Source organism: Bactrocera dorsalis, chromosome 1 (assembly GCF_023373825.1).
Source record: "Bactrocera dorsalis isolate Fly_Bdor chromosome 1, ASM2337382v1, whole genome shotgun sequence".
In the NCBI taxonomy this organism is placed as follows: domain Eukaryota; kingdom Metazoa; phylum Arthropoda; class Insecta; order Diptera; family Tephritidae; genus Bactrocera; species Bactrocera dorsalis.
The window spans coordinates 86,350,130-86,377,802 of NC_064303.1; the positions used below are offsets into that span (position 1 = coordinate 86,350,130).

The 27,673-nt window shown below is 37.1% G+C and overlaps 4 protein-coding genes across 9 annotated transcripts; 3 read left to right on the forward strand and 1 right to left on the reverse strand.

Annotated features, from left to right (window-relative positions):
- Positions 1 to 426: 426 nt before the first annotated feature.
- Positions 427 to 11,479, forward strand: LOC105223887 (uncharacterized). The gene is made up of 8 exons (XM_049448110.1): positions 427 to 1,683; positions 3,448 to 3,905; positions 3,965 to 4,150; positions 6,832 to 6,971; positions 7,570 to 8,059; positions 10,084 to 10,347; positions 10,419 to 10,568; positions 11,222 to 11,479. The coding sequence occupies exons 1-8, from the start codon at positions 534 to 536 to the stop codon at positions 11,345 to 11,347; spliced, it is 2,964 nt and encodes a 987-aa protein (XP_049304067.1). The 5' UTR covers positions 427 to 533; the 3' UTR covers positions 11,348 to 11,479.
- Positions 11,371 to 13,928, reverse strand: LOC105223886 (integrator complex subunit 14). Its single transcript, XM_011201770.4, has 4 exons — positions 13,513 to 13,928; positions 13,105 to 13,441; positions 12,847 to 13,037; positions 11,371 to 12,785 (listed from the first exon to the last, which is right to left on the reverse strand). Exons 1-4 carry the CDS (start codon positions 13,535 to 13,537, stop codon positions 11,506 to 11,508), a joined length of 1,833 nt encoding a protein of 610 aa, XP_011200072.2. The 5' UTR covers positions 13,538 to 13,928; the 3' UTR covers positions 11,371 to 11,505.
- Positions 13,929 to 14,451: 523 nt separating this feature from the next.
- Positions 14,452 to 15,737, forward strand: LOC105223885 (ankyrin repeat and LEM domain-containing protein 1). Its single transcript, XM_011201767.3, has 5 exons — positions 14,452 to 14,603; positions 14,661 to 14,872; positions 15,092 to 15,227; positions 15,308 to 15,456; positions 15,518 to 15,737. Exons 1-5 carry the CDS (start codon positions 14,588 to 14,590, stop codon positions 15,701 to 15,703), a joined length of 699 nt encoding a protein of 232 aa, XP_011200069.2. The 5' UTR covers positions 14,452 to 14,587; the 3' UTR covers positions 15,704 to 15,737.
- A 669-nt stretch (positions 15,738 to 16,406) lies between these two features.
- Positions 16,407 to 24,825, forward strand: LOC105223884 (polycomb protein Sfmbt). Of its 6 annotated transcripts, XM_011201766.4 has the most exons (11): positions 16,409 to 16,597; positions 17,144 to 17,370; positions 17,842 to 18,637; positions 19,156 to 19,365; positions 19,477 to 20,004; positions 20,096 to 20,539; positions 20,619 to 20,868; positions 20,936 to 21,125; positions 21,193 to 21,496; positions 21,563 to 21,912; positions 21,986 to 24,825. In XM_011201766.4, the coding sequence occupies exons 2-11, from the start codon at positions 17,227 to 17,229 to the stop codon at positions 22,361 to 22,363; spliced, it is 3,594 nt and encodes a 1,197-aa protein (XP_011200068.2). In that variant the 5' UTR covers positions 16,409 to 16,597; positions 17,144 to 17,226; the 3' UTR covers positions 22,364 to 24,825. The 6 variants fall into 6 exon arrangements, with proteins under 6 accessions (XP_029405143.2, XP_011200067.2, XP_029405142.2 ...); XM_011201765.4 differs by having other exon boundaries at positions 16,408 to 16,597; positions 19,156 to 20,004; XM_029549283.2 differs by having other exon boundaries at positions 16,407 to 16,597; positions 17,059 to 17,370; positions 19,156 to 20,004; positions 21,193 to 21,912.
- Positions 24,826 to 27,673: the final 2,848 nt, after the last annotated feature.

Genomic DNA, 27,673 nt, shown 5'->3' on the forward strand with positions numbered 1-27,673 from the left:
ATTCAACTGATAAAAAAAAACAAAAAAATTAAAGATATGGTGCTTGAAAATCGTCAGACAAATGTTAGTAAGATGGTAAGAGAGCTTTAGCTCTACAAAACAGATCAATAAGGAATTCTATTTGGCCATATTGAGGCGCTTGTGTGAGACCATCCGTCGAAAACAGTAGGAATTGAGGAAGAATGGATATCACATGCATTTTACACGATGATTATACACTCAATTAATATTTGACCGAATTTAAAGCCATCGGTTAGTCCACTTCACACTATTGATGGTGAGAAACTAAACAAACAGTTCGAGGGGATCACAAAAGCCAATACGAAATGGGAAGCTTACAGCTTCGGCATGATCAAGCGCTTAAATTTTAGATAAACGGAAACACTCTTTACAAAACAAAACAAACATGAAGTATGCTATGAATGAAACATTAAAAGAAAAAAATATATACAAATTAGCAAATACCGAACATTAATTCGGTAAAATATATTTTTTTATTAAGTTAACCATTATAGTAAGGGAAAACAGGCAAAATGGCATCAAGTTCACAATATAGAATTAAGATGGTTAGTATCCTTAGCGACAAGGAGCTGTTGCGATATCAGGAAGTCTTAAAGAAACGCGCATCGAAAAAGGGTAAATCAAAAACTCCATATCAGTCAGTGGAATCGAGCCCAATAGCGGAACAAGAAATTGTGCCGGAATCGAGTATTGAAAAGACGGGATCACATAAAGTGTTTATGTATTTACAACTTCAAGACATCATAAATGTTCCGTATGCTGATAAAAAAAGATTCTTCATTAGTTTGCGCCACAATAATACAAATTATGCCGACGAAAAGGAGTTGGATGAAAACACTAGATTAAGCGCCTTCGCCATACCGATCGAACAATACAATATGGATGTAGCTAATGCGTTTAGTGATGAGCCGGTCGCTATTATTTTAACGGTAGTTTCAGAAGAGGAAAATGACGCTACCGAAAAAACAATTGCCCAGGGGCAAATTGATTTGATACATTTTTTCACAAATAAGCGCACCGTAGTTAGTACCGAAATTTTATTGTACCCAACATCATTTGAACATATTGATTTGGAAATGGGAACTTGTAAAACCGTCTGGCATGTGTATTCTCTACTGCCATTAATGAGATATGAAGATTTTAATAACATGGTCTTCATAACAATCGAATCCATATATAATGCGAGCTCTGACATAATGGATATAGCTCAGAGCTTGGGAGTAAGCTTATCATTTCGCTCCAAATTTCCGAATGAATTGAACGAATTCGATACGACAAAAATATGTACCTTTAATTATTTGGACAGAGGTCTAATCATTGACCAAGATACCACATATCGCTGGGCCAGTATTTCTATGGATGAATCACACAACTTGGGTCAATCAACGGATTGTGGTATTTCTCTTCATAAAATATTCAGTGATTTATTGTGTACAGAGGGTATAGATTTCAATTTTGATAGTATATCTATGGCTAGAGAAGAAGCATTAATTTGTAATTTGCTACGTCGCTACATCTTGGATGAAGTTTTAAATAATATATTGGAAGCAGTGATTGTTTACGACGAACAGGAACTTATAATAGAGGTGTATGACCGCGCTAAACCAGACTCTATTCTCTTAAGGGGCAGTATAGATCTATCAATATTTTTATATCCAGATGGTGAGTAAAGTATTTAATTTACACCCACTAGAAAATATTTTGACAATTTCGGAGCACTTATAATAATTTTAAACTTTCAATTCGCCCTGCTACCAACTTACTTTTACAAAAAAATTTAAGTATTCCTTGTCATAGTCAATTTTAGCCCAAATGCTTGCTATGTATACGACCCTGTTCACACACAAATTCTTTTATCGCATTAGTCGACCCTTTTCCTGTATTCCCTTTCATATCTCACTCTCAAATTCTTGTACGCTTTGTTTACGGCTTCTTCCTATTCCTTTCCTAAAATATTTGTATTAAAACGGGTGACCCAAGTAGATGCCCTTTTTTCAATAGCCTAGTTTTGAAAGATCACGCATGAGTCGTGTCAAGCTGTTATGTTATTTTGAGCTTACTATTCGCAACATCATCACCCATCTTGAGCAGCAGCAATGATAATTGGATAATATTCGACCGTAAAGACCACGTCCAGCACGCAGTGAAGAAAATAAAGCAGCCGTAGCTGAGAATGTACAGATTCGGCGCTGTTTGCAGTAACTTGGACTGGCTTGACGTATTTTACGTCGAGATCTTAAATTAAAAGCGTAGAAAACACAGCATGTGCAAGAACTGAAGCCGTTCGACCTCCCAAGCGATTTCGCTTCGCTAAGACGTTTTTGAGCCAAATTTTGTTCAGCAATGAGATTCATATCTGTGGATATGTAAACAAGCAAAATTGCCGCAATTGGGACAAAAAACCACGCTATTTTATAAAAAAAAACGCTTTGGTGTGGTTTGTTGGAGAATTCTTCAAAAATGATGCCGGTGTGAACATCACCGCTATGATAATCGACTATTTGAGTCCTGAAATTGAAGCTCGTGATATCGGCGACATTTGGTTTCAAGAAAACGGTGCCACTTTCCACACATTGCGAGAACACTTCGGTAAGCACATAATTTCACGTTTTGGGCAGATCGATTGGCCACAAAGATCGTGAGATATCACACCGTTAGACTTTTCCTGTGGGGATATGTAAAGTCATCAAAAATTGTTCTCAACGATAGGTAATAAATATTCCCCATTAAATATGAAGTTTCTGTGTTTTTTCTTTAGAAAAGTAGGGAAACCTCGAAATGGATCACCCTTTATTACGCTTAATTGCTTATTTTACATACAAAAAAAAGATAATATAATTAAAATTATTAATAAACATATTGTGAATATGAAGTTGAATTCGAGTGCATGGGAAGAATTTCAAAATTAAAGAAAAGAAACGGAAAGGAATTTGTCTTTTCTCATCGTTCTCTCACCTACAAAAAACTCCGTTTGAGCGACGAAGAGAGTCCTCATTTGAAAGTAGTCAAAGAGTGCCAAGTCTTTTCGTCTTTTCTTCCAACAAAAAAACGGTTTGGGCGCCGAAAGAGTCCATGTGTGAAACACCACTATAAAATGGTCGATTTCGAAGGATATTTCATATAAAATGGGAAAAAATGATTCTTCTCACCATAAACACATATTACGAGTGCGTAGATTCCGAGAACATCACGTAATGGAATTTGATATGTATAATATTTTGATATTTTTTAATTTGGTTTTAGAAAGAATACCTAAACATTTCCTTTGAACGAAAGTATAGTATAAACGCAATTTGAATTTGTCACACACACTTTCTCATTCCGACGAAGCATCATACTTTAGAGTAAAATTTTAATATTTCTCCGTTTTAACATACACACACATATATGTATACATATATGTATGTATGTATCTATTCCTAATAGTAAATTCCTGTCGTTTCGCCGTACATTTGGAACCTGTCAAAGTGACGACCTTTTCTAACGACGAAATTCCTATAAATCCCTATCATGAGGAGGGCAAAATCACATTTGGGATCGTAAATATCTGCATATTGCAGCCCATAACGGAATGCCAAATGACACGCGATATTTTTAGAAAACACTTAACACCTGAGGAAATGAAAACTTGTGCACCTAAAACTTCTGCGGCAGAAATAATTCCAGAAAAAGTCAAAGTGGACATTTGCGAAGAGAACTACAAACATTTTGATGCGCAGATGCACACCCTTATTGATTACATAATAAGAAAGGAGATACAACAAATCGAAGATTCAAAGGGGTTCCTATGTTGTCAAAAGAATGAGTTAACTCAAAAAATTATGAAATTGATTGCTTGCGATTTCAATATTCGTGTGCCAACCAAGAATAGTACAGAATTCGCGGTAGGCTCTCTTAAACGCTTATTTACGCCAAAAAATTATGTTATGTTTATTGTTTTTAGAATCTGATGACGTTCGTCTACAAAAATTTGGAAAAAAGATGTTTTGAAATTTTGCAAAAAACTCAAAAACCCCAAACCCCGCTCGAAGCCGGTCTCCATATGCAAAAAATAGCTTTATACATGAGTATAATAAAAGTCTTGAATGAAGTTGGTGCGGAAAATTTGGCGAATATATATAAAACAAAGGTCAGTCAAAAAGCCATATACATGTAAGTACTATTTTCACTGTTTGCTCCATTACTTTATACAGCTATTAAGTACTTATTAAGTACATTGCCGATGGATCAGTTGTGTTTGACTAGTTGTATGGGGTGTTATTTGACTATTTATAAAATTATTACTTTCTCGTATGCACACACATCAGGTGCGATAACTACTAGGAATGACTAAAGGGCAAAATTAGTATGACAGCTGAAAGAAGGCGACTTTGGGGAACTCAAAATAAAAAAAACAGTCACTTCCGTTGCCTCGAAACTATGAAATACTTCACAAATACAGTATATTCCTCACAAGAACTTGATTTTAATCGGTCATTTTGTATGACAGCTACATACTACAAGGATCCGATCCAAATCATTTCTTCGGAGACTGCACCGTTCTTCTTCTTTATTGGCTTAGGCTGAGTTTACAACAGTGCGAAAATCATTCTTTCTTTTCATCGTCCATGCCTCTGCACCATATATCAGGACGGGGATGATGAGTGACTTGTAGTGTTTGGTCTTAATTTTGTCGAGAGAGGACTTTACTTCTCAATTGCCTATTCAGTCGAACTAGCACCGGTCGCCCAGAGTTATTCTGCGTTGGATTTCGAGGCAGACATTGTTGTTGCTGTTAACGCTGGTTCCAAGATAGACGAAATTATCAACGACTTTGAAGTTATGACCGTTAACAGTGATGTGGGTGCCTAATCGCGAGTGCGACAACTGTTTGTTTGAGGCATGAGATATTTCGTCTTGCCCTCGTTCACTGCCAGACAATCCATTCCAAATTTCGTGACTATATCTCGTCAAATATAAAAGTTTTCCGTACAAAGACATGATTTCGGTCGTTCAGTATGTATGACAGCTATATGCTGTAGTGAACCGCCGATCTGGCAAATGCGTAACTTCTTGAGGAAAAAAAGAACGAGTGCAAAATTTCAAATCGATATCTCAAAAACTAAGGGACTAGTTAGTGTATATACAGACAGACGAGAGGACATACAGACGGACATGGCTAAACCGACTCAGCTCGTCTTGCTGATCATTGCTGTCGCACTGGAATCACATGATCTCACAACGAAGCAGCAACAAGTAAGACTTGAGAGAGCGAACATTGGTTTGGGCCGCTGTCGCCGCAGATGGGCGCCCTCCAATCGTTTTCAACGAGCCTGGCGTCAAAGTAAATGCGACATATTATCGGGAAAGTGTTCTGGTTGCTACTTTGAAGAAAGCCATTGTCCGTGAGTGGGCCAAAATACCGGCAAGTCACATTCGGGCAGCTTGCGATTCGTTTTTTGACCGTCTCAAGGCCTTAAGGCAAAAGGTGGTCATATCGAGCAAAAGTGAATTGGTCCTGAATTTATGATTATTTTCACACAATTGGTTACACTTGGATTGTCGGATCTTGTATGTATGTATATATTTTATAGGGTCTCCGTGTTTCCTTCTGTGTGTTACAAACTTCAAGGCCAACTTAATATACTCTATTCTGTGTTATATTTACAAACATTTTTAGAAAACATAGTAAATATTTTTCGAGTTAAACGAGCTCTCTAACGGTGCTAAATAGAGCTCTTTCACCACGTATATACTTATGTATATATAATATGTACAGGGTTTGTCCGGAAAGTAATAGGACTGAGACGATTTAAAAAAATGTATTGAACCAATCGTTACAATTCTTTAAAAACTTTCAAAGCTGCCAGCGCAATTTCCAAGCTTTAAAGGCGTCGCGGAAGGCATTCTCTGGAATAGCCTTGATAGCCGAGGTGCATGCTACATGGATTCCCTTTGTTGTCTCAAAAGAAAAGGAAGATTGCCTCTTTGTCTGGGGATCATACTCAAAGATCCATGACTCGTCCTTGTTATTCAAAAATTGGGGGTCTCTTTCACACATGTTCAAATTTTCTCGGTACACTTCCACTCGCCGTAATTTCTGGTCGTTAGTGAGCACTTTTGGGACCATCTTCGCGCACACCTTGCGCATGTTCAAGTGCTCCGTCACAATGTCCTGAACCATAGATATTGATAAATTCAACATCTGGGCAATTAAACGAATATTTAGTCGACGGTCTGAGTTCAAAACACGGGTCACATTGTCGGTGTTTGTCGAAGTTGCAGGTCTTCCAGCACGGTCTTCATCAGCGATCTCTTTCCGACCCTCCAAAAAGGCCTGGTGGCACCGAAACACAACAATTCTTGCTAAAACAACATTTGGGTAAGCCTGCTTGATCGTCTCTGTCGCAGACTTACCGAGTTTCACACAGAATTTAATCGCGTACCTCTGCTCTAACAAACGCTGCATTTTTGTCTTGCAAGCACAGAACACGCCGCGCGAAAATATTGTTGATCGGTGAAAACTGACCAGTCGCTCGTTCATTAGCTAGAACGCCCTCTACCGAATCGAGTCGGTGCACGCACACTCCGAAGTACAGTCGCGGCGGAAGAAAATCAGTCCTATTACTTTCCGGACAAACCCTATATGTACAAAGCATGCAGAAAAAGTTTTATGTGATCAAATATTTTGTCTTCAAGTAACTTCTGCATCAAATTCAAGACAAACTGATGGAGTTGGGTGTGCTCCTTAAATTGTATTTGATATAATAGAAAATCAATCGCTTTTGGTTTTTTTAATTTTGTAAGCTTGTTATGGTTATTTAATTGCAGCTGGAAAAACTGGAAACCCCTGAGTTTCACGTAGAAGGCTACAAATTCTTATACAACATGGAGAAGCAGAATTTCGAGGAAGCTAGGGAACATCTTCGAAAACCGCTGGAGCAAAGATTCAGCTTTGGAGACTATCGTGAGTGAGTAAAAATACTTTTGCACCTGAGTGATTTCAAAAGCTCACCTGTATGTCCACAAATATTTTGAAGAAGTCTTACACTAGTTTCCAAAAATCCCACAACGCTTTTTTGATTCGAGTTTTTTGAACCTATTTCATCCATTATATGTGACCTGGTCTACGAAAAGGGAGCTAACGTGCGAAAAATAGTTTTCTATCACGTGAAAAAGCATCTCATCTTCCATCCGAATCAACTAAAAAGTGAAAATTGATTTTTTGACACCTAAGCCCCCTTTTCGCAGACCAGGTCACATATGGTGAAATTTCCTTGCTCTTAAAAACCTCAAGAAACTTCAAATCACAATACAAGGAATTAATTGTTGAAGACTGAGGCTTTTATATTACATATTAGCCCTATGCTTTACACTACTACAACCACAACGGTTTCACTGGGATTATTGGTTCATAACATTTGTATTCCAAAGTAGCAAAAATATATTTAGAGGTTATTTGCTACGGTATTCTCCTAATACAAACATATTAAATATTAACTATACATAGTTATTGTTTTAGTTATTTACAGCTGTTAACGGTTCTCTTCACTTTCTGTTGATTTGCAGTGGTCTCTTTGATATTTACATTTCCTACATACAAACATTGCTGACTGAAACTAGCTATAACGAAGGTCTTCAATATTTACTTCGTGCGTTGGAAACCTACTCAAGTCGATTTCCAAAGGAATCTTCAACGTGGATTCTCTTATACTGTATATACAGCGAATGTGGCTATGTGCCAGGCATGAGTTATACTCGCTGGAAATTTGAGAATTTGAAAAAAGAGTTTACCAGAAATACTCAATTGCCGTTAACCCTTTGGGATCTCTATTGCAAGCAAAGTCTTGAGTTTACATCTAAAAGAACAACGGAATTTTACAAAGTCGTTCAAGAATTCTTAGAACTAGGATTGTATAAGTTTGCACAAATAATTTTTGGACAAATTTTAATTGAATGCACGGAAGCGGAGAAGTATTTCGTTACGATCACTTTACAAATTCTACTTCGAGAAATAACGGACACACATTCAATGCGAACATTTCAAGGGTTCCAAACGGTAAGTGGACAGAGAGAGAACTTTAGATTCGTAAAAATTATAGGGTGGGTCATCTAACGTTTTAAATTTGAATTATCTATATTTCGACATTGGAAACGTCAAATACCATTCGGAAAGTGACAGATATTCAGTAAAAAGTCTAAAATTTACGAAATGGGTCGCTATTTACTAGAAAAAAAAGCCGTCTACAGTTCGCAAATTGGGCAGAAGATCGTTTGACCGAGGATGGTCAATTTTACCGAAAAATCATCTTTTCGGACGAGGCTCATTTCCACCTCGATGGTTACGTTAACAAGCAGAATTGTCGCATTTAGGGCACAGAAAATCCGCACGTAATCGTCGAGAAGCCAATGCAATGGTCTGGTGGAATCATCGGCCCATTTTTCTTCGAAAATGAAGAAGGAACCGCCGTAACCATCAATGGTGAGCGATATCGCGAACCGAACCGAATTTTTCTTCAAGCAAATTGAAGAGGAAGACTTGGACAACATTTGGTTTCAGCAGGACGGCGCTACGTGCCATACAGCAAACGCTACACTCAATCTTTTACGCACTATCTTTAAATTTAAAATTTTATATGGCCCACCCGTTATATTAGATTTGTTCGCGTAATAGTAGATTGAGATAGATGGGTGGTTACGTAAATATATGATAATATGAAAAACAAATCGGGTTGATGAAAGGGATTCATACTACGAGTAAAAATTAAGAGTAATGTCTGATCAAATTTGACACGGATTGGTCCATTTAAACTGCGCGCTCAAACAAAATCGATAACCAATTTTTTCCTAGAGTAGTACAACTTTTTTCATGTTCATGTGCAACATTAAGGGCAACACATTTTGCTTAATGTTTTGAGAATGAAACGTGTCAATGCTAGACTCGTGCCGAAAGATCTGATTATATTACAGAAAACGTTGTTGATGACGATTAGAGGTCGCAAAAGAAATTCTTCACAACGTATCTGAGTACCCAGCATTCATCAACGGCATCATTAGATAGATAGATGAAAAATAATTGAGGTTTTGCACTGCGACCTATGGTCTAATATCTCGTATATCACATATAGTCACAAAGGTCCAGCACTTTGAATAATTCCACGAGCTTGCTGGTCGCGACTGAGGCAATGTGATCTCTGAAACCTAGAGCCTTGGCCTGCTTCTACAAATTTCTGGGCAATCCTGAATCAGGTGTTCTGGAGTTTCCTGTTCATTGTCGCAAAACCAGCAGTTTGCGCAAGAGACTATGATCATGTTGGACAAGTGCTTCCTGAGCCTACAGTGCCTTGTGTAGAGCGCGGCCTTGTGAGGTTGTAACCTCCCAATAGCTCGGTGTGGCGTATTACTGCTGCCTGCTACCAGTGCCGTTCATCTCCTCAATCTCTACACCGTGCCGAGCAACTCGTTTATGGTGTGGAGCCTCTACGCAACGCATAGTTCTGAAGTCATCATCCAAATAATGTCGCAAAGCGGGTTAGTTAGTTGGCCTCAACACATTGTCGGCTACCGCTTTATAGCGAAGACTCTGCTTGAAAGATGCTCAGAAAACGTTCCACTGATATGGATAGTTTGGCATGCGGTCCCGCAACGTCCGCTCCAATGCCTTCCGATGATTTCGAGCCGTCAGTGTAGTGTTATCCCTCCGCAGTAGGCAGCCGAAATCGATAAACCAAAAATTCGCTGAATGCACTGAAGGTCATTTGGCCGATACTTATAACAAATTAAAAATTTGATTGGAAGCGTTTGTATGCTTTTATTGGCTCAGTGGCTTTTTTGAAGGCTCCTGAAGGAAGAATAAATATTTGTATTAAAATACGTTAAATTTAGTATTTCAGTTGTATCGCACCGAATAGAAGAACCCTGTCGAAGCCACTTGTTTCGGGGATATACATTCCTTTGATACCTGTTATGACATCGCTAAATTAATAGGGTATAAAAAACGAACACAGCAAAAAAATTAAACTGGCTAATCTTTAGAAGTCCTAACAACTGTTGCATACTTAATCTCTTATTTTTGTTTTTCAGACAATTTTCCAATCACATATCAATGGACATTTGCATTATTATCTAGGCGACAAATCTGCTGCCAAAGACTGTTACGCTGTAATTCTGCATAACACTGAAAACCTGGAGGATATCGGAGTTTTCCAAATGAGCATTTTGCGTTATGCCAACTATTTACTTGAACGTGGCAAATATGAGAAAGCAATCAGCGCATATGGGCAATGCACGAGAATCAGTAGTTGCCGCGTGAAGGCGTTTTATGAACTTGGAAGGGCCTATTATCGAGTAAGTACCTTAATGGATTTGAGATTATTTTCAGGATACACTAATTCACCAACTAACAATTCAAAATATAGTTAGGAAAATATCAAGCGGCGGAGGAAAAGTTTTCGTCTTGTACAAATTTTGGCATACATTTACCAGATGTTTGGGGCTACTTGGCATTGGCTAATCTCAAGATGAATAATACATTTAAGGCTCTTGAATCCTGGAAATACGCCAAAATCGTGAGTAGTAATTTTATAAACAATTTTTTTTTTAATTTTTATACTTTCGCAACATGTTTCTACAGAGTATAATAGTTTTCTTGTCATAACGGATGTTTGTATCACTTTGAACGATGGAGATATATGTATGTACATACATATATATGTATATAGAGTTATGTATATATAAATGAACAGGATGACGAGTGGAATTCCGAGTGACTGTCTGTCCGACCGTCCGTCCGTCTGTGCAAGCGATAACTTGCAGATAGCCTTAAAATGCAATTAATGGCAAACCTATAAACCATAACTAAGTTCTACATTAATATTCAAATCTGTGATTTGGTACAGCAAATCACATAGCGAGGGCATCGGTGGTTTAAAAAATTGTATTGTGGCCCCGCTCTCTAAAAATTTAAAAATTGGGAGTTTTTTCCGACGGTCTGAAAATTTGGTGAAATTTTCGTGATAACTCCTGTCACTCCCCATATAACAACGGTTATGTTGAAAACTACTAAAAGTGGGGCTTCACAAACAATTTAGACCTATCTTACATTATGAAAGGCAAAATCGAACTACAACTATCTTTGATCTTCGCCAATTGCGAGAGTATAAAATGTTCGGTTACACCCGAATTTCACTGCCGCTTTACATGTTTTGTTTGGTATTTTTAGAACCCGAATAATGTGATAAGTGAAGAAATTTATAGTGAATTGAAAAAAATTGATTTGAATGAAGTAACATTAATTGTTGATGCTCCTGATGCTGCAGCCAATAAAAATTGCTATAAAAATCCTTGAAAAATATAAATACACATCTTAAATTCGCCGTTTGAGGATTTGCACATCTTGTATATTTAATGTATGTAATATATTTTAGATGCATAATGTACATATGTATAAACTTATACTAACATTATAAAAAGACATTTGCCATGAAATGCTCGTATTTTAATTACTTAATACATAAAACCTGAAGGCGAACTATCGTTGCCACCACCCGTGGGCACGAATTTGTGGTATGGTGTAATAGACGTTTTTATATCTAGACTTTCTTCAGTTCTCAACTCATGTACTGCATGTTTCAATTGCAAGATGCACTCTGGATTTGTACTCACCGAAAGTTGAGAAATCTCTTTTTCAAAGAGTGTCGCCATCGCTTCGAGCAGATCAACAAAGCCAATGGATAGTGCAGCGCGTCGTATGCGGTTTAATTCCTTATAGAAGTGCTGCGTCTTCTCTGGCATTTTCTTTGCATGTCGCAGTACTTTTTGCACGTCAGACTGCAAACTTACTTGTTTTATCCACACCACACAACTTTGAGAATATGAACGCTTTTCGGCCTTCACAGGAAAGGCGTTTGTTTCGCCTGGCAATAAGTCTTCAGCAAATCCCAATAACTGCAGGTCCCCCAACCAGGGAATAACATTATTACCGGGTGGTAAAATGTTCAACATTAAATTAGATTTTTTCTTACTATCCGCATAGGAATAGATAAAACCATACCAATTATCATTTAATAATACCAATGCAGCTAGATTTTCAACTTTCAAAGCGCCATGGAGCAAAACGCACATCGATTCTTTTTCAGCTGTGTTTGCTGAGGCCGCGCTGCCAGTTTTATTAACGTTGGTTTCAGTATCTTCGCTGCTTTCATCGCCTTCTTTAATGTCTTTTGTATAGAATTCTCGTATTTCCTGCTCTAATTTTTCGTACTCATAGTTTGGTTGGTTTACGTCTAATGTTGGTTTTACAGTGGCACCAGCGCTTCCACTCGATGAAGATTTTGAGGAACTTGATTTTTCAGACGAACGACGTGCTGGCTTTTCTCTATCCACTTTAGGAATAATTAAATGTCGGCTTAAGGAAACGGGTGAACCAATTTCGGAAAGGGACAAAAACCCACATATCTCTATTTTCTGTGATATTTTTAATTCGGTTTTCACTCCATTCTCCGTTTTATATGGCGCAGGTCGGGGCCATATTACAACCGGACACTCCAACCGGAAATAACCACCAGCTTTAAGCGTAACTTCATAAGGCTTAAAATTGGCCTCACAAACTCTTTCAATTAAATCGAACATAGCAGTACGACCAAGCTCACTCTTATGGCTTGAATGTGTTCCCGTTGTGGGCGTCGATGTGTTGACGTTAGCATTTCCTGAGGGCTTATTGTTGTCACTTATATTTTCCGAACCCTCCATAGTCTCTTTCACAGCTTTAGGCATATAAAGTTGACCTACGCCAAAAAAAATATATATATATTTTAAAATAAATCTTAAGTTATCTTATAAAATTACCTTTAAGCCCTGTGAAATCGATTAGCTGTTGATATATTGGCAAAGAACGCGTGAAGTAATAATCACTTTGAACTCCCATGCACACAAAATTTAACTTAACTGCCTTCAGTTGAGTTATCCAATCGAACTGAGGTTCATTTTCTTTGTCGACATAACTGTGGAAAAATCCCTTGAGTGCAGTACTTCCAAACCTGTTACGTTTATACACAGACGCTTTAGTAACAATCTTAAATATTTTGAAACCATTTAAATACTTACCCTAAGCCACAGTCCGTGAACACTACAACTTGAGAATAGTTTTGAAAGCCCCAATTAGTCGACAATATGCTCGCAACATTTTTCAACATACTTATGAGGCACAGTTTGTCACCAGGTTCTATTTTCTTTAGAGCTTGTCGAATAATGTCATAATCACGCGTAAAATCTACCTTTACCTCGGATGTTGTGGAGTATACAACTAGTGAAACATATTCCAACTTCGATGTGGCAGACAAATGTTCTAGCAATTGTGATATACCCTTGACGGCTAACTGATGGTAAGTAAGTGCATTTTCTTCACTTCGGTTTGGTATTTGACGTTGCATAGACAATGACACTGTTGAAGAAATATTAATTATTATTGCTCTTTCCACTTAAATCATACATAGAACAAATTTGTTTACTTACCATCCAAAGCAATAATAGTGGGCATCTTATGAATTTTAGTTGTGGTTAACTGCTACTTTGATATTTCCCCAAGAAGACTTTGAATTCCAGAATTAGCTTATATACGCGTATATATTGATTAAAAGTCAAGAAATGTCTTTGGGTAAATAATTTGTTTCACTATATTAAAAAACCATGTTCATTATTATACAGTTGTATTTTGTGTACAAATTTTAGGTTTGTTTCATAACTGCTAGCTGTCAGAAAGAACAATATGTGAGTTATCCCACAAGAAGCGAAATAACGTAAATTAAAGAAACGAAAATGTAGACCCTAGGAACTAGCAGACATTTATCAAAAAACATCGAAATGGTATTTTTAATAATCGCTTCATATCAACACTTGAATACTGATCAGTAGAATTATTATTTTAACAATTCAAAACAATAAAAAAAACAGTGTTGGAAAATTTAAATGATGGATGGATTATAAATTAGCTTTTAATCACTGAAATCCATAAATCTAAATTATTGAATTGAAAAAACGCAATCCTCAACCTCTCAACACATGTATTTTAACAGCTGTTTTTTCATTTGGTAGTTTGTTTTTCCTGCTAGCAGAAATTCCACTGACAGAAATGTGGGGGGCTTGTAACATGCTACTAACGCTCTCAATTTGTGCCTTGAAGGATTTTTGGGTTAAGAAATGCTTTTCCAGCAGAAAATTAACTAGCTGTAGTAGTTAGCAGTTATGAAACAAACCTAATATCTCATGAGCTGCCAAGCATTTTACTTAATGTTTAAAATTTACTGTTAGCGATTGGTCAGCCGTTGCGGTACATCTCCGAAAGTACGTAAAGCAAACCGTAGCACATACGTATATATTTTATTAGGCAATAAAAATATATACACATATACTGCAATATAAAATGTTTGGTGTAAGCTCCTATTAATATTTTATATAATATAAGTATATGCTGTTTTGAAATATTTTTCATTAATGTCTTTTAAACTGTTACTTTTTAATTGAAATATATTCAATTAGCATATTAGAAGTAAGATTAATTAATTGTATTAATCATTGTAACAAATCGGCTATGTGTTTAAAAAGAAGTAAGCTAAAGAATATGGTCCGAAAGCATTTATTTGCAAATAATTTGTACATTATAGAATTTTCTATGGAGTTGCAACGGACAATTTCTTCCACAAAAGGCTTCCAAAGTATTCAAAATTATGAGAAATTCGAAAGCCTATCTGCACAATATTTTAACTCTAGGCCAAATTTGAGTAATAAAAAGAAACTGGGTTTAAAACAGTGTTATCTATATTTTTTAATGGATCCGCGGATATCTCGTAACCTCCCAGTCAGCGCTAAAGAAAATGTGATTATAATGTGACGACGAGAGTCTTCTTCTTACAAGATGTACTCAAAAACGGTGATTTTAATATTTTCGAAGAAAAACCAAACTATTTTATTAATCCCATCATATTGGACCCTTTCCAAAGTAATTAATAAAATCTGATGTCACATGAAAAGTCACCTTTTTTGAATTTGCATTATTATTACATGACCAGACGTTAAGTATGTTTCTTTGTCTTAGAGTCTTAAAGAACTTGAAATATGGCAACGGTTTTTGAATTCGATTTTCTACGTAGGAAAAGCAAAATCCACGCGCCCTTATTCACATTTATACAACGCTATCAAAATATACAACAAACAAGAACTTGATGATAAAGGTTGATATTTTTCAGAATATGTACTCGGCGATATACATATGTACTTCTTAATTATAAAAATTGTTATACCCGTATTATAGTCGTATGTCTAAATGCAGTTGTAAACGATATCCAAACGCCTAAATTTAGTAAGGTAGATCATATAGTCGATATTTGGAGAAATGGTTTTGGTGTCGTTAATCTACACGTCTTTCACAATATCTTGCCATATGAAGCATACACTCGAGAGGTTTGTATGTAAACATGTAAGAAACTTAATATGTTTAAAGATTTTTCATTTCTGTTTTTAGGCCGCTGTCATAGATGCAATAAGTCTGCCTAATTTAACAAACCAAAAACGTGGAATTTACTACGGCCCATCAAGGAAATGGACGGCCAAAGGAAGAAAACGTTTGGGAATAGCTTTACTTTATAGGGCCATGAAAATATTCTTATCGGAAGGCGAAATTCAGTTATATCCTTTTGATTTAGCTTAATTATAAATTCTTTCTATAAAATATACTATATATGTATTTAAAATTTGTAACTCTTATTTCTTTGGCGTCACGTTCTAATACCGAGGGATAGAGGAGGTTCTCCAGATAAAACCACAAGGCTGTTATCTGCAATTTCAAGTAGAGCAATTTATAAATAGCAATACTGTTTTAGTATCCAACGGCAACTATAATCTAGTAGCCATCCGTAATATAGGTGAATACACTGTTCGCACATTTTCATATTGAAATTGATGTAAAATACGAATACATATATTATTGTTTTAATCGGAAAAATATATACATATATATATTTAAAAAATCACGACTTATAAGTTAAGAGATTTGTGTGTTTACATTTATAATAAAAACTATTGCTGCTGCATTTCATATATATGTTATATATCCATTTTAACCCCGAACTCATTTTCAGTCTGCGGGTCTAGGAGTTTTGGCATTGTAATCGTGCCAAATTCTACAAGGAATGGAAGGTATATTATCTTAGCAATCAAAATCTGAAATAATTCAATTGGTAATCAAATTTTTTCAAAGCGCACCCTCTAGAATTTTTTTAACTCCTATTCTATGATATTAATTTGCTGAACGCATTATTCGAACATTTCCATTTTTCTATTTTACCGCCACTACATTCCAAACTTGCAAATAAAAAAGAGATAGATGTATATATTGCATGGTAAATACAACACTAAACACTTCCTTGTCGATTAACGTCGTTGATTTTGGCAAGAGCGTTTTGGTTAGAAGCTAAATGGTTATATATTTTGAAGTTGTGAAAAATACATAGAAATATAAAGTATAATGCCTGAAAATTATTGCAAAATGCACTTAAGATTGTAAGCAAAGACAAGTTGTTAAGTTCGTGTAAAAGTTAACTGGGTAAGACGCGTTAAAAATATTTGGAAAAAGTGTGTTTGGCTGGTGGCTGGGTTGCGTTTTGTTCGTGTTCGTGTTGTCGTTGTCGTTTGTGGTGGCGGCGGCGTGTGTGTTTATTGCAAGACAAATGCGTTTTCAGCCTTGCTAAAATCCTAAAAAGTGCTACTATTAATTGGCAGTAAAGAACTCTGCATTTATGTTATTTTTTATGTTTGTTTATAAAGTCCAAATTATTCGAAAAAAAGTAAAGCAATTTATAAGGGGTTATTTGAATGATTCCTTGCCTTTCCAACTGTGATCCCAAAATTTGATGAAAAATTAGGGAATGAATGAATTACTCTTTATATTGGCCATCAAAATGTTTTCTCGAAGTGTTTGATGTATTGTAAACAAATAAATATTCCAAACATAAACTTGTATAAGAAATAAATGTTAATAAAAGGACCATATTATTTCTTTTGTAGAAATTTTTATATCAAACATTTTTATAAAACACGTTAAACAGTATAATATTGTTGGAACAATAATTTATTTAAAAAAATAATATAGTTAAAGACGAAATCCTTTCACCTACGAATCTGGACGAAATTTGGAAATAATAAATGACAAGATATTTTTGAGTGTTTCTAAAAATGAATCCCTCCGAGCTGCGTATGATGTGGATGAGTCACTATAATCCTGAACGCATCACAGTGGAGGACGCACCCTCATTCTTTGGCCATCCATCAGTGGGACTTTCGGTAATGGACGATTTATCCTCACATCAACCAACAATGGTATGTATAGCACAGCCTTTTAAACTATTTATTGCTTCACAAACATGTTTCATGGTTATAATACATGCATACATATGTAAATAAATAATTGAGCGATTGTTGCATATGGATCATTTAGAATCGAGTACATTTCATTTACGATTGAATTTAAAATCTTCAATTGCAACTTATTTACTATAATTTCACTCATTTATTTCTCAAAATCTTTCTTTTTCTTTTCATATGTTTTTTTCTTGCTGTGTTTGATCATTTACTCCTCCCCAAAAATCAAAAAATAAAAATAATACCTGAAACTATCGCAATTTAAAAAATCTATTTCGACTTGAATAATATCGCGGTAATTATTATATACAACCACTGTAAAAACACAACACAATATATCTGCGGTATCAACGGATGTATAAACAAATATAACTTCGAATGCGATTGGTTTTCCTGTTTGTCTAATAAAACTAAAATGAAAATAAAAAGGATTTGAATCCAATGATGAGTATTGTTGGGGGGGATTTCAGTGGTCAGGCGGCAGCAGCAGCAGCGGCTGCATTGGGCGTACAACCGACAGCTCTAATTGCGGCCAATTCCAACGATATTTACGGTCTAGCACAAGTAGGTGGTTTACATCAGCAGTTACTTCAACAATCGGCCGCAGCTGTTTTTCAAAACTACACAGAAGTTATAGACGATGATGATGGTACTGGAAGTGGCGCAATAGGTGCTGACAACAGCGGTTGTGGTAATGTCAGCGTAGACAAATCATTAGCAACACAATTTGTTCATAACGATGAGCCACAACCAATCTATGATCAATTGGATGACGGTAGTTACGATGGTGGTTTAGCGCCAAAACAGGAAATTATAAATATTGATGATTTCGTTATGATGACCGATTCTAATTCATACGATGGTACAGAATTTATGGCTGACGAGAGAGAAGTGGCAGAAGGAAGTAGTGGTGGCGTTGATATCTCCCATGCACATGGCATGGATGAGAATGGTGTCCTTGTGCCTTTGGATAGTGGACATAAATTAATAGGCGATAGTGGCGATGAGGTGATGGTGCCCGCCACCACAACCGTAATGCAGGCAACAGCGGCAACCTCATCAAGAGGATTTGGTGGAGGTGGAGGAACGGGCCACCATCGCTCATCGCAACGTAAGACTCGAAAAATAGAACCAGTTAACAGGCCAGGACTGGTGCTGAAGACACCAATAGCATATAAGGGAAACATAGATCCATCGGTTATACCAATTCAGAAAGACGGCATGGGTATGTTTTTTTTAATTATTGATTTTGAAAATCAATTCATTTATTTTTCGTTTAATAAATTTCCACTTTATATATAGAGGTTAAAAGAAAAGTAACATAAATATTTATAATTAACTTGAAAGTGATAAATTGTAGCAACGCCATAGTCATATATTTAGCATTATAGCAACCAACAATTAGATTTTGTATATGTAATTGCTGCCCAATATAAAGGAAATCTGCGTTAAAAAATCATTGAATGTTTCCTATTCCATATGAGAACTGAAAACTTAATAATTAATGTAAACAAGTACTCAAGCAAGTAGTGATACGAGATGCACTAATTAGGGTGCTTTTAATGCATCAGTGCGTGTTTTAATTTAATAAAAATAATAATACATAAAATAATATTAACATCGTAAATTTTTTTGTAGGTTAGTTATTCATACTATCCCTAATAGGAAATAGCGTTAAGTTATTTTTTTCTTTAACTTACAATTGCTAATACATTCCATTTCTTTTTTCTATATTTTTTGCAGCCGTCTGTGAGCGTTGTGGTGCAATCGGTGTAAAGCACACTTTCTACACCAAATCTCGACGTTTTTGCAGCATGTCCTGCGCTCGTGGCGAACTTTATTCTTTGGTAGTAAACAACACTAAAATGGCAGGTGGTGCGCAACAACAGCAACAGACGATTTCCAATTCCCCCGTGCAAGATCATATCGATGGTGCAGCCGGAAGTAACAATGGTAATAGCAACGATATACAACAACACGATACACAACCTCAACAATCTGATATTGAGTTGGCGTTACGTGTTGCTCATATTAAGAATTCGAATTATCGTTTTCGCATCACAGACCAATCGAAAATTACACAAATCAACGGTTTTGGCGAACCTGTCATGTCCGCCGAATTGACAGGAATGGATGGCGCAAGTGCACTAACAGGTCTAAGTAGTGAGAATGGAGCCTTGTGTGGTGTAAATGCAGGTGGCTTAGTTGCTACGCCAAAGGCACTTCAAATGTACCGTGATGTTTTACCACAAGAAGACCTGCCACAAATTCCAAAATTTGAACGTTTACCAGTTTCCTGCCCACAAATGGAAAAAATCATTAGTATACGTCGTCGTATGTACGATCCATCGCATTCTTTCGATTGGACGCCGCGTTTGTCGCATCCGAATTTTTTCGCTGCACCCGTTACTTGCTTTCCCCATGCACCCGGTTACGAAGTTTGGGACAGCATTGGTATTGACATGAAAGTTGAGGTGGAGAATACAGATTGTGATAATACGGAAATAGTGCAGCCCGGACAGACGCCACACTCATTTTGGGTTGCGACGATCTTAAATATTTGCGGATACAAAGCTCTTATGCGTTACGAAGGTAGGTAACCCCGTAAGATGAGGAATTTTGAGTTAAATGAAATGCAACATTTGAGAAAGATATTAATTTCATTTTTTTTTTAATATTTTAGGCTTTGATGAGCCAACACATGACTTCTGGGTAAATCTATGCAATGCGGAAGTACACTCGGTTGGTTGGTGTGCGACACGCGGCAAACCTCTAATACCGCCACGTACTATCGAGAATAAATACAAAGATTGGAAAGATTTCCTCGTGGAACGATTGTCTGGCGCACGTACACTGCCTTCCAGCTTTTACAACAAAATCAATGACAGCATGCAGTCGCGCTTCCGACTGGGCTTGAATTTAGAGTGTGTGGATAAGGATCGAATCTCACAGGTTCGCTTAGCAACGGTGACAAAAATTGTAGGCAAGCGTTTGTTTTTGCGGTACTTTGACTCTGATGACGGTTTCTGGTGTCATGAGGACTCGCCCATCATACATCCGGTCGGTTGGGCGACTACCGTGGGTCACAATTTAGCGGCACCGCATGATTATTTAGAACGAATGTTGGGTAAGTTTTACTCTCGGTCTAGTTTATATATATTGATTTATATTACTACTGTCTAACTCTTTTTGTGTTTACACTATAGCTGGCCGTGAGGCAATGATTGAAGTACATGAAGATGATGCAACGATTGAGCTTTTCAAAATGAATTTCACTTTCGAAGAATATTACATGGATGGCAAAGGCAATGGTTTTGTGGAAGGCATGAAATTGGAGGCGGTCGATCCTCTCAATCTATCATCGATTTGTGCTGCAACCGTAATGGCGGTGCTTAAATTTGGCTACATCATGATACGCATCGATTCTTATCAACCAGATGCAACAGGGTCAGATTGGTGAGCTCGAAGCTTGTCAACTACTACGTGTATAATTAGTATATATTTAAATTTTCTTTATTTGCAGGTTTTGCTATCACGAAAAATCACCTAGCATATTCCCAGTAGGCTTCTGCGCTTCAAATAGCATCACTTTGACACCACCCAATGGTTATGATGTCAATACGTTTAGTTGGGAAAAATATTTGCAAGAAACGGGTAGCGTTGCTGCTGGCCAGCATTTATTCCACCGGATTGTGCCAAATCATGGATTTCGGGTAAGTTAAAGAAATATTATACATATGAAATATATGTGTTTAATCTGTCACTCGTAACCATTTTTAGGTCGGCATGAGCCTCGAATGTGCTGACCTTATGGACCCACGTTTGGTATGTGTGGCGACTGTATCACGCATAGTCGGGCGTTTGCTTAAAATACACTTCGACGGTTGGACCGATGAGTATGACCAATGGTTGGATTGCGAATCACCTGATGTTTATCCAGTAGGTTGGTGCGTACTGGTAAATCACAAGCTCGAAGGGCCGCCGGTGCCTGTGCAGGCTACAGCCAAAACGAACACCAAAGCGAAAAGTCCGAAAAAACGCAAGAAAAAATCCACTGCTAAAGGCGCAGAAAATTCAAATACAGGTATATTAAAAGCTCCATACCAGCTAAATAAAAAATTTCCTAAACTTTTTGTATTGTATATGACAGCAAAACCGCGTACGATTGCTTTAAAAACAAATCCGCATCTTCCGAAACTGAGTATTAAACTCGAACTTAAGCCAGAGCATCACAATGCCGCTTTCTATGAGGATAATAACGAGGATGATGATGATGATGGAGACTATGAAGAGGACAGCACCAGTCATCGCTCCGGTCAATCCACGCCACTATCCCATAACGATGGCAGCCAGCTGGCTTTGACGGAAAAGATCACTACAGCGCAACAAGCATCCACAACTCAAGCGTCCGCGCCAACGCGTTGCGGCAACCCAGCAGTAAAGAAATCTGTATCACCAGCACCGCCGGTTGTGGGGCGCAAAGCTACCAGCTACATTGGGGTAAGTTTAGTCTCACTATAAACGCTACAAATTTTACTTATAATCTTTTATGTTTTCTGTTCCTCCTCTGTAGAACTCATCCGTCTGCAATAGCAAGTACATTCCGCGGCTTATCGAGTCCTCTTCGAATGAAAACAACAGCGGCAGTAGCGGCGGCAACAGTAACAGTCAAAATGCGGACCCACAAGCAGACCTCATACCCGATACGTGGAATGTATATGACGTTTCTCAATTCTTACGCGTCAATGATTGTACGGCGCACTGTGACACATTTTTGCGTAATAAAATTGATGGCAAACGTTTGCTGCAACTATCTAAGGATGAAATAATTACTTTGCTTGGCATGAAAGTGGGTCCTGCGCTAAAAATATCCGATTTGATACAGCAGCTTAAATGCAGAGTTAACCCTGGCAAATCCAGATTGCATAAGGCAAACAAAACGTTTTTATAGTGCCTTTTGAAGCGATCGCATCAAAGAGTAACATCAAAACCACCTAAGCCAACAACATTTCGTCTTAAGCTCTCACACCTAGCAATTCGTCACAATATTGTATCGTATCTAATATGATTACTGTAGCTCTTAAGTATACCAAATATGTATATCACGAGATAACACAGGCATTGTACGAAGTATGAGAGTGTCTCATGTGCATGCTGCACTTCATAAAAGCATGATGTGCGTTGGGTTACAATGATCACAGATGAGTTTGCTGTCAATTGGAACATTTTAGAGTAAATGAGGAAAATTTTTGTTAAGTAGAATCAAGCTGAATGACACAAGGATTCAGCATCAGCAAAGTAGAAGTTAAGAGATACGGAAACCTGTAGGAAACTTAACAATGAAAATTTGAAAATATTATTAGTTTTCTTTAATGACGTAGAATAGATACTTATTTGATATAATTTTCACTTCATACATATTTTTAATATCTAGTACACAATAACTTTATTTTAGTTAAAAAAAACGCAAAGAAAAAAAAAACTACCTTACATAATTTAGTGTATTTGTATTTTTTTCTGTCAATAAGAAAACGAGGTGCACGAAAAATGTAACACATTCGTAGACTGAGAACAATTATTAAATGAAAACAGTAAACATAATTTATTACTACAACAATTGCATAATTACAATCAATTACCACTGCAACAATACAATGTTTTCTACCGTTAGGCATAAAAAGCTTATTACATATACTCACAACACAAACCCGCACACACATACACATACAACAATAACCACGCAATATAAATGCCTTTAAAAAAAATCAACATTATAAATAATAAAAACCTAACCTCAAATGCAAAACAAAAAAATAATAATCTGTGCAACATCACTTTAACTCCCAATAGTAAGAGTCGCGTTGCTCATTTGCTCGTCGAATATAATACTTTATAGATTTTGTTAAAATCAAGTGGTTTGAACGTAATATATTTGCATATTGAAAAGTTTTGTGTAAATATTTTATATGAAACAATTATTTATTGGTGGAAAAATTTTAATTCATTACGTTTTGCTAAATTAATCGTATCCCATAAATGTGTAGTGGTAAATACAAATAATGGTGGTGGTTTACAAATCTCTTGTTTAAGGTCGATTTTGAAAAATTCAAATTTCAAGTTTATTTCAAATTTACTGTCGCACATAATATGCACGTTTTATGCTTTCATCATCTTGGAACTCAATGCGCTGAAGTAAAGCAGTTAAAAAATATATTTTTTCAATTTCGGCAAAAGTTTTGAGTTCGGTTTCTTTGCTGGTCCGAATTGCTTTAAATATTTTGGTAGATTTTCTGTAATGTATATTGCTCAGTACAAATAGATTTGGTCGATAAGTAAACAAGTCTTATAAAACCCACCAAGTTGACTTAGTTGCGTTAATTTTTTTGTTTTGTTTTTGTAAATATCGCTCAACACTTTTCACTTTGAAATATGTATAACTCATTAATTGACTGCATAGTTATTGTGTTTTGTTGTTGGATGAGTAAACACTAATATAGCTTTGTGTAATCCGCATTTTATCGGCCCATACTCCACTTGCCCTTGACTACATATCCTAAATTAGTGTAATTAGAAGTATCCTGCGAAGACGCTACTATAAAATCAGCGCTCGCGTTAAGTAACGTCAAAATGGTTTAAGAAAATTTCTTACATACATATGAATGTACTAAGATATGCAACTACATACATACATACAGATATGCGACGAATTGATTAGAAATATAACGATCAGGGAATAATTTCAGTTTTTGTGAAACTCAAGTGCTATTGTAAACTAACTACCAATCAGTGTATACATACATATGTACATACACAGAAGCATAGATGCAATTGGCAAGTCTGCTGCAGTTCCACGCAAGGTTAACATTTATGTATGTGTGTGAGAGTTAAATCTTTTGGCAACTTACTCCCTTAGGATAGTGAATAAATAAAATAATTAAAGTAAACAAAAACTAAAAATAAAATAACACAAATTATAGAATATAACCACACCGCCTCATCAGAGTAGAATGCTAGAGCGATAGAGCAAATCATGAAACAAAAACAGATTTAGAATACCAACAGCACACCAGCTTAAGTATACACACATATATATGTATAGCATTAGCAACAAATTAATTGTAAAGATTAAAATATTAATATACACGAGTTTATGATTTACACGATTTTAACACTCTTAATTTGTATAATTAAGAAAAGACGCGCAGCACACGCCCCCACACTCTCTCCCAACACACACACATGTAAGCAGTCGCATGCCACAGTCTGCGAGCGAAGTGGGGTGTTCTCATTAGCCACTTATTTGATTTACTTGTAAATAATATACAAAAAAAAGAAGAAAACAAAAAACAAACAAACATTACGATTACTTTATATTATACTTTAAAAATAAAATAGCGTGTAATAAACAGCAAACTACTATAAAAGTCATGATGTTACCGAACAAATGAACAAACAAGTTTTTAATAAGAAATATAAATAATTTATGCGTTTTGTGGAAGTGCGGATGGCATTTGGTGAGCCTTTAAGAAGGCTGAGAACTAAAGTTTTTAAATTTGATAAATGCCGTTCTACCTGCGCCATTCTTTGTTGCGATATTCAGTTTGAATTTCTGCTATCGTATGTAATGGAGCAGCGTACATACTGTTGTTGCATCGAATCCCCATTTGGATGGTAAAGTTCAAGTTGATTGCGATCGAAATCATCCAACTGAAGATCCTGAAAACGTGTTTTTTCGATGGGGTCGAAATAAGGGGGAGGGATATTAAATGAGTGATATTCATTGGGAATGCGAAGAGGTGGTTTGAGACTCGTTGCTCGCAGATCATACTTATTTGGTATTTCGTGGTCAATAGGTATAGGTAGGAGTTTAGCCTGCTGCAATATCCAGAACGAAACTACACAAAAGTTACTCTAGATTAAGATCACAACTCGAGCTATTTGTCGGCAATGGGTGGTGGTTTGACTCCAAGTGCGCCATTCATTGGGAGTGAGTCGATAGAATTGTTAATAGTCTCACTGTGACGCTGGCGTTCAGTGCGCGTCTGCATTTAATTGCGTTCGTATTCAAGTCGGCGTACTGCTCTATGTCGCCGATGTAATCATGGAATGACTTCTTGCTGCTCTTAGGAGGTGGCTCCACTTCAAGCAATTGACTGCAGGGACGATTTCTGCCAAAAAAAATCACAGGTCATAGAAATTGTTTGGAGAGGATTGTCTTGTGTTCTTTAATCGGAAGCATACAGGTGCTCAACTTAACTAACTTAGAATTTTGACCGACCGCTTAGATAGTTCATGCTCCATCACTTCAGCCCTTCAGTAGCGTTGTGGGAAGGACTATTTCAAAAGCATTTGACAAGTGCAACGCTACTGGGATCCTCTCACACCGTAGTTTTCGATTAGGCCACGAACTTCTTTATTCGCGTAGACACCGCTTCCGGGGTTATAGCTGAGTTTACAACAGGGCGTCAGTCATTCTTCTTTCCATGACCCAGCCAGCGTAGCCTTTGTCTCTTAATGCGCTAAGCTATGTCAATGTCATCGTATCGTACAGCTTATCGTTCCATTGACCGCGGCATTCGGCGTTGCCAATGCGCAACCATAAATCTTCCGCAGAACCTTTCTCTCGGAAACTCGTAACGCTGACTCATCAGATGGTGCCATCGTCCATGCCTCTGCACCTTATTGGAGGACGGGCATAATGAGTGACGTAGAATTTGGTCTTTGTTCATCGAGATAGGACTTTCTCAATTGCTTACTCATTCTGAAATAAAACCAGTTAGAAAGAGTTATTCAGCGTTGGATTTCGAAGCTGTCGTTTTTGTTGGTGTTAATGCTGGTTCCACGATAGACGAAATTATCTAGGACTTCGAAGTTATGACTGCTAACAGTGACATGGAAGTCAAGTCGCTGGTGCGACGACTGTTTGTTTGATGACAGAAGATATTTCGTCTTGCCCTCCTTCAATACTAGACCCGTTTGCTTCGCTTCTTTGTCCAACCTAGAGAAAACAGAACTAACGGCGTGGTTTTTATGGCCGATGATATCGATGTCATTGGCGTAGACCACGAACTATCTAGTCGTCTATAACGCTAAGTGCTGTGCATTTTACGGAAGCCATATTGATGTTCTGCTAAACCCATTCGGTAAGTGAAAGTCGGGAGTAACTAGATCGCAGGTGTCTTCTCTACTAGGGAAAGGAGAATTATTGGAAGATAGATTCCCCTAGGTTGGCGGGTTTCCAAAGTTTCCACAGGGGGACTACTCTTCTGACTTTTCACACAATAAGTATATGAAGAGTGAACAGCGAGAAGTTGACGACCCTGGTCAGATTTGTTGCGCACTTCTCTAGGTGTGAAATGGTATGGTCATCGATTTGAATTTCAACACGATCGTTTGGATTGGACAAGGCCTTGGCAGTAGTCTAGACATTGCTCACACCGGTGAGGAGGTTAGAGGATTTCAAGTAAGGTCTTTTGCATCCCCCTACGATCGTTTGAAATAGGTAGGTTAAATTCGCCCAGTACCAAATGGTTCCCATCCCGATACATACATAGGTGCTCGAGAGATATCCTGTTAGGGAGGACTCGACATTACCTGACTAAATAACTAAGCCCTGGCATATCAGACTAGGAGTCAGCCTGCCTAGTTGAGCTCCTTGGGTCTGTGTTAGCCGCAATTTGCACAACCGTAGAGGCTAGTGTATTAGTTGTGTGTTGGCAGCATTTAACTATATAACATAGAGCCCAAGTTGAAATCAATATCAGCACGGATGAGCAGGATGCTGAAAAACCCCGCTACTACATGTTGGTCCATTGATAACAAACTTAGCCTAAAACATACGGATCCAAAAAAGGTTAGATCGACGAAAAAACAGTCTTTGACCGGAACCGGCTGTTGTGAGAGAGCGAGCAACGCATATTATATAAGTATATGTTATAGATATTAGTTCGTTATTTTATAAGAAAAGTGAAAGTTTTGTTTCTACGTTGTCCAAAATCTTTTTTTTGTATTGGGTGGACACCGCTTACGCGGTTATAGCCAAGTTTATAACAGCGCGTTCTTCCTTTTGGCTGTTTGCTCATCCGAAGATGTTGTTTCCATTTCATTGGGGCGTTTTTTACCTGTCGGATCCCAAATTCAGCGGAAACCCTGCGGAGGGATGGTTCGCTTTCTATTTTTAGCTCGCCTTGAAACGGATGTTCTTTGGCTCTCCAGTGGATACTTGACCTAGGACCGGAAGTCATTAGTTGCTTGAGCCATA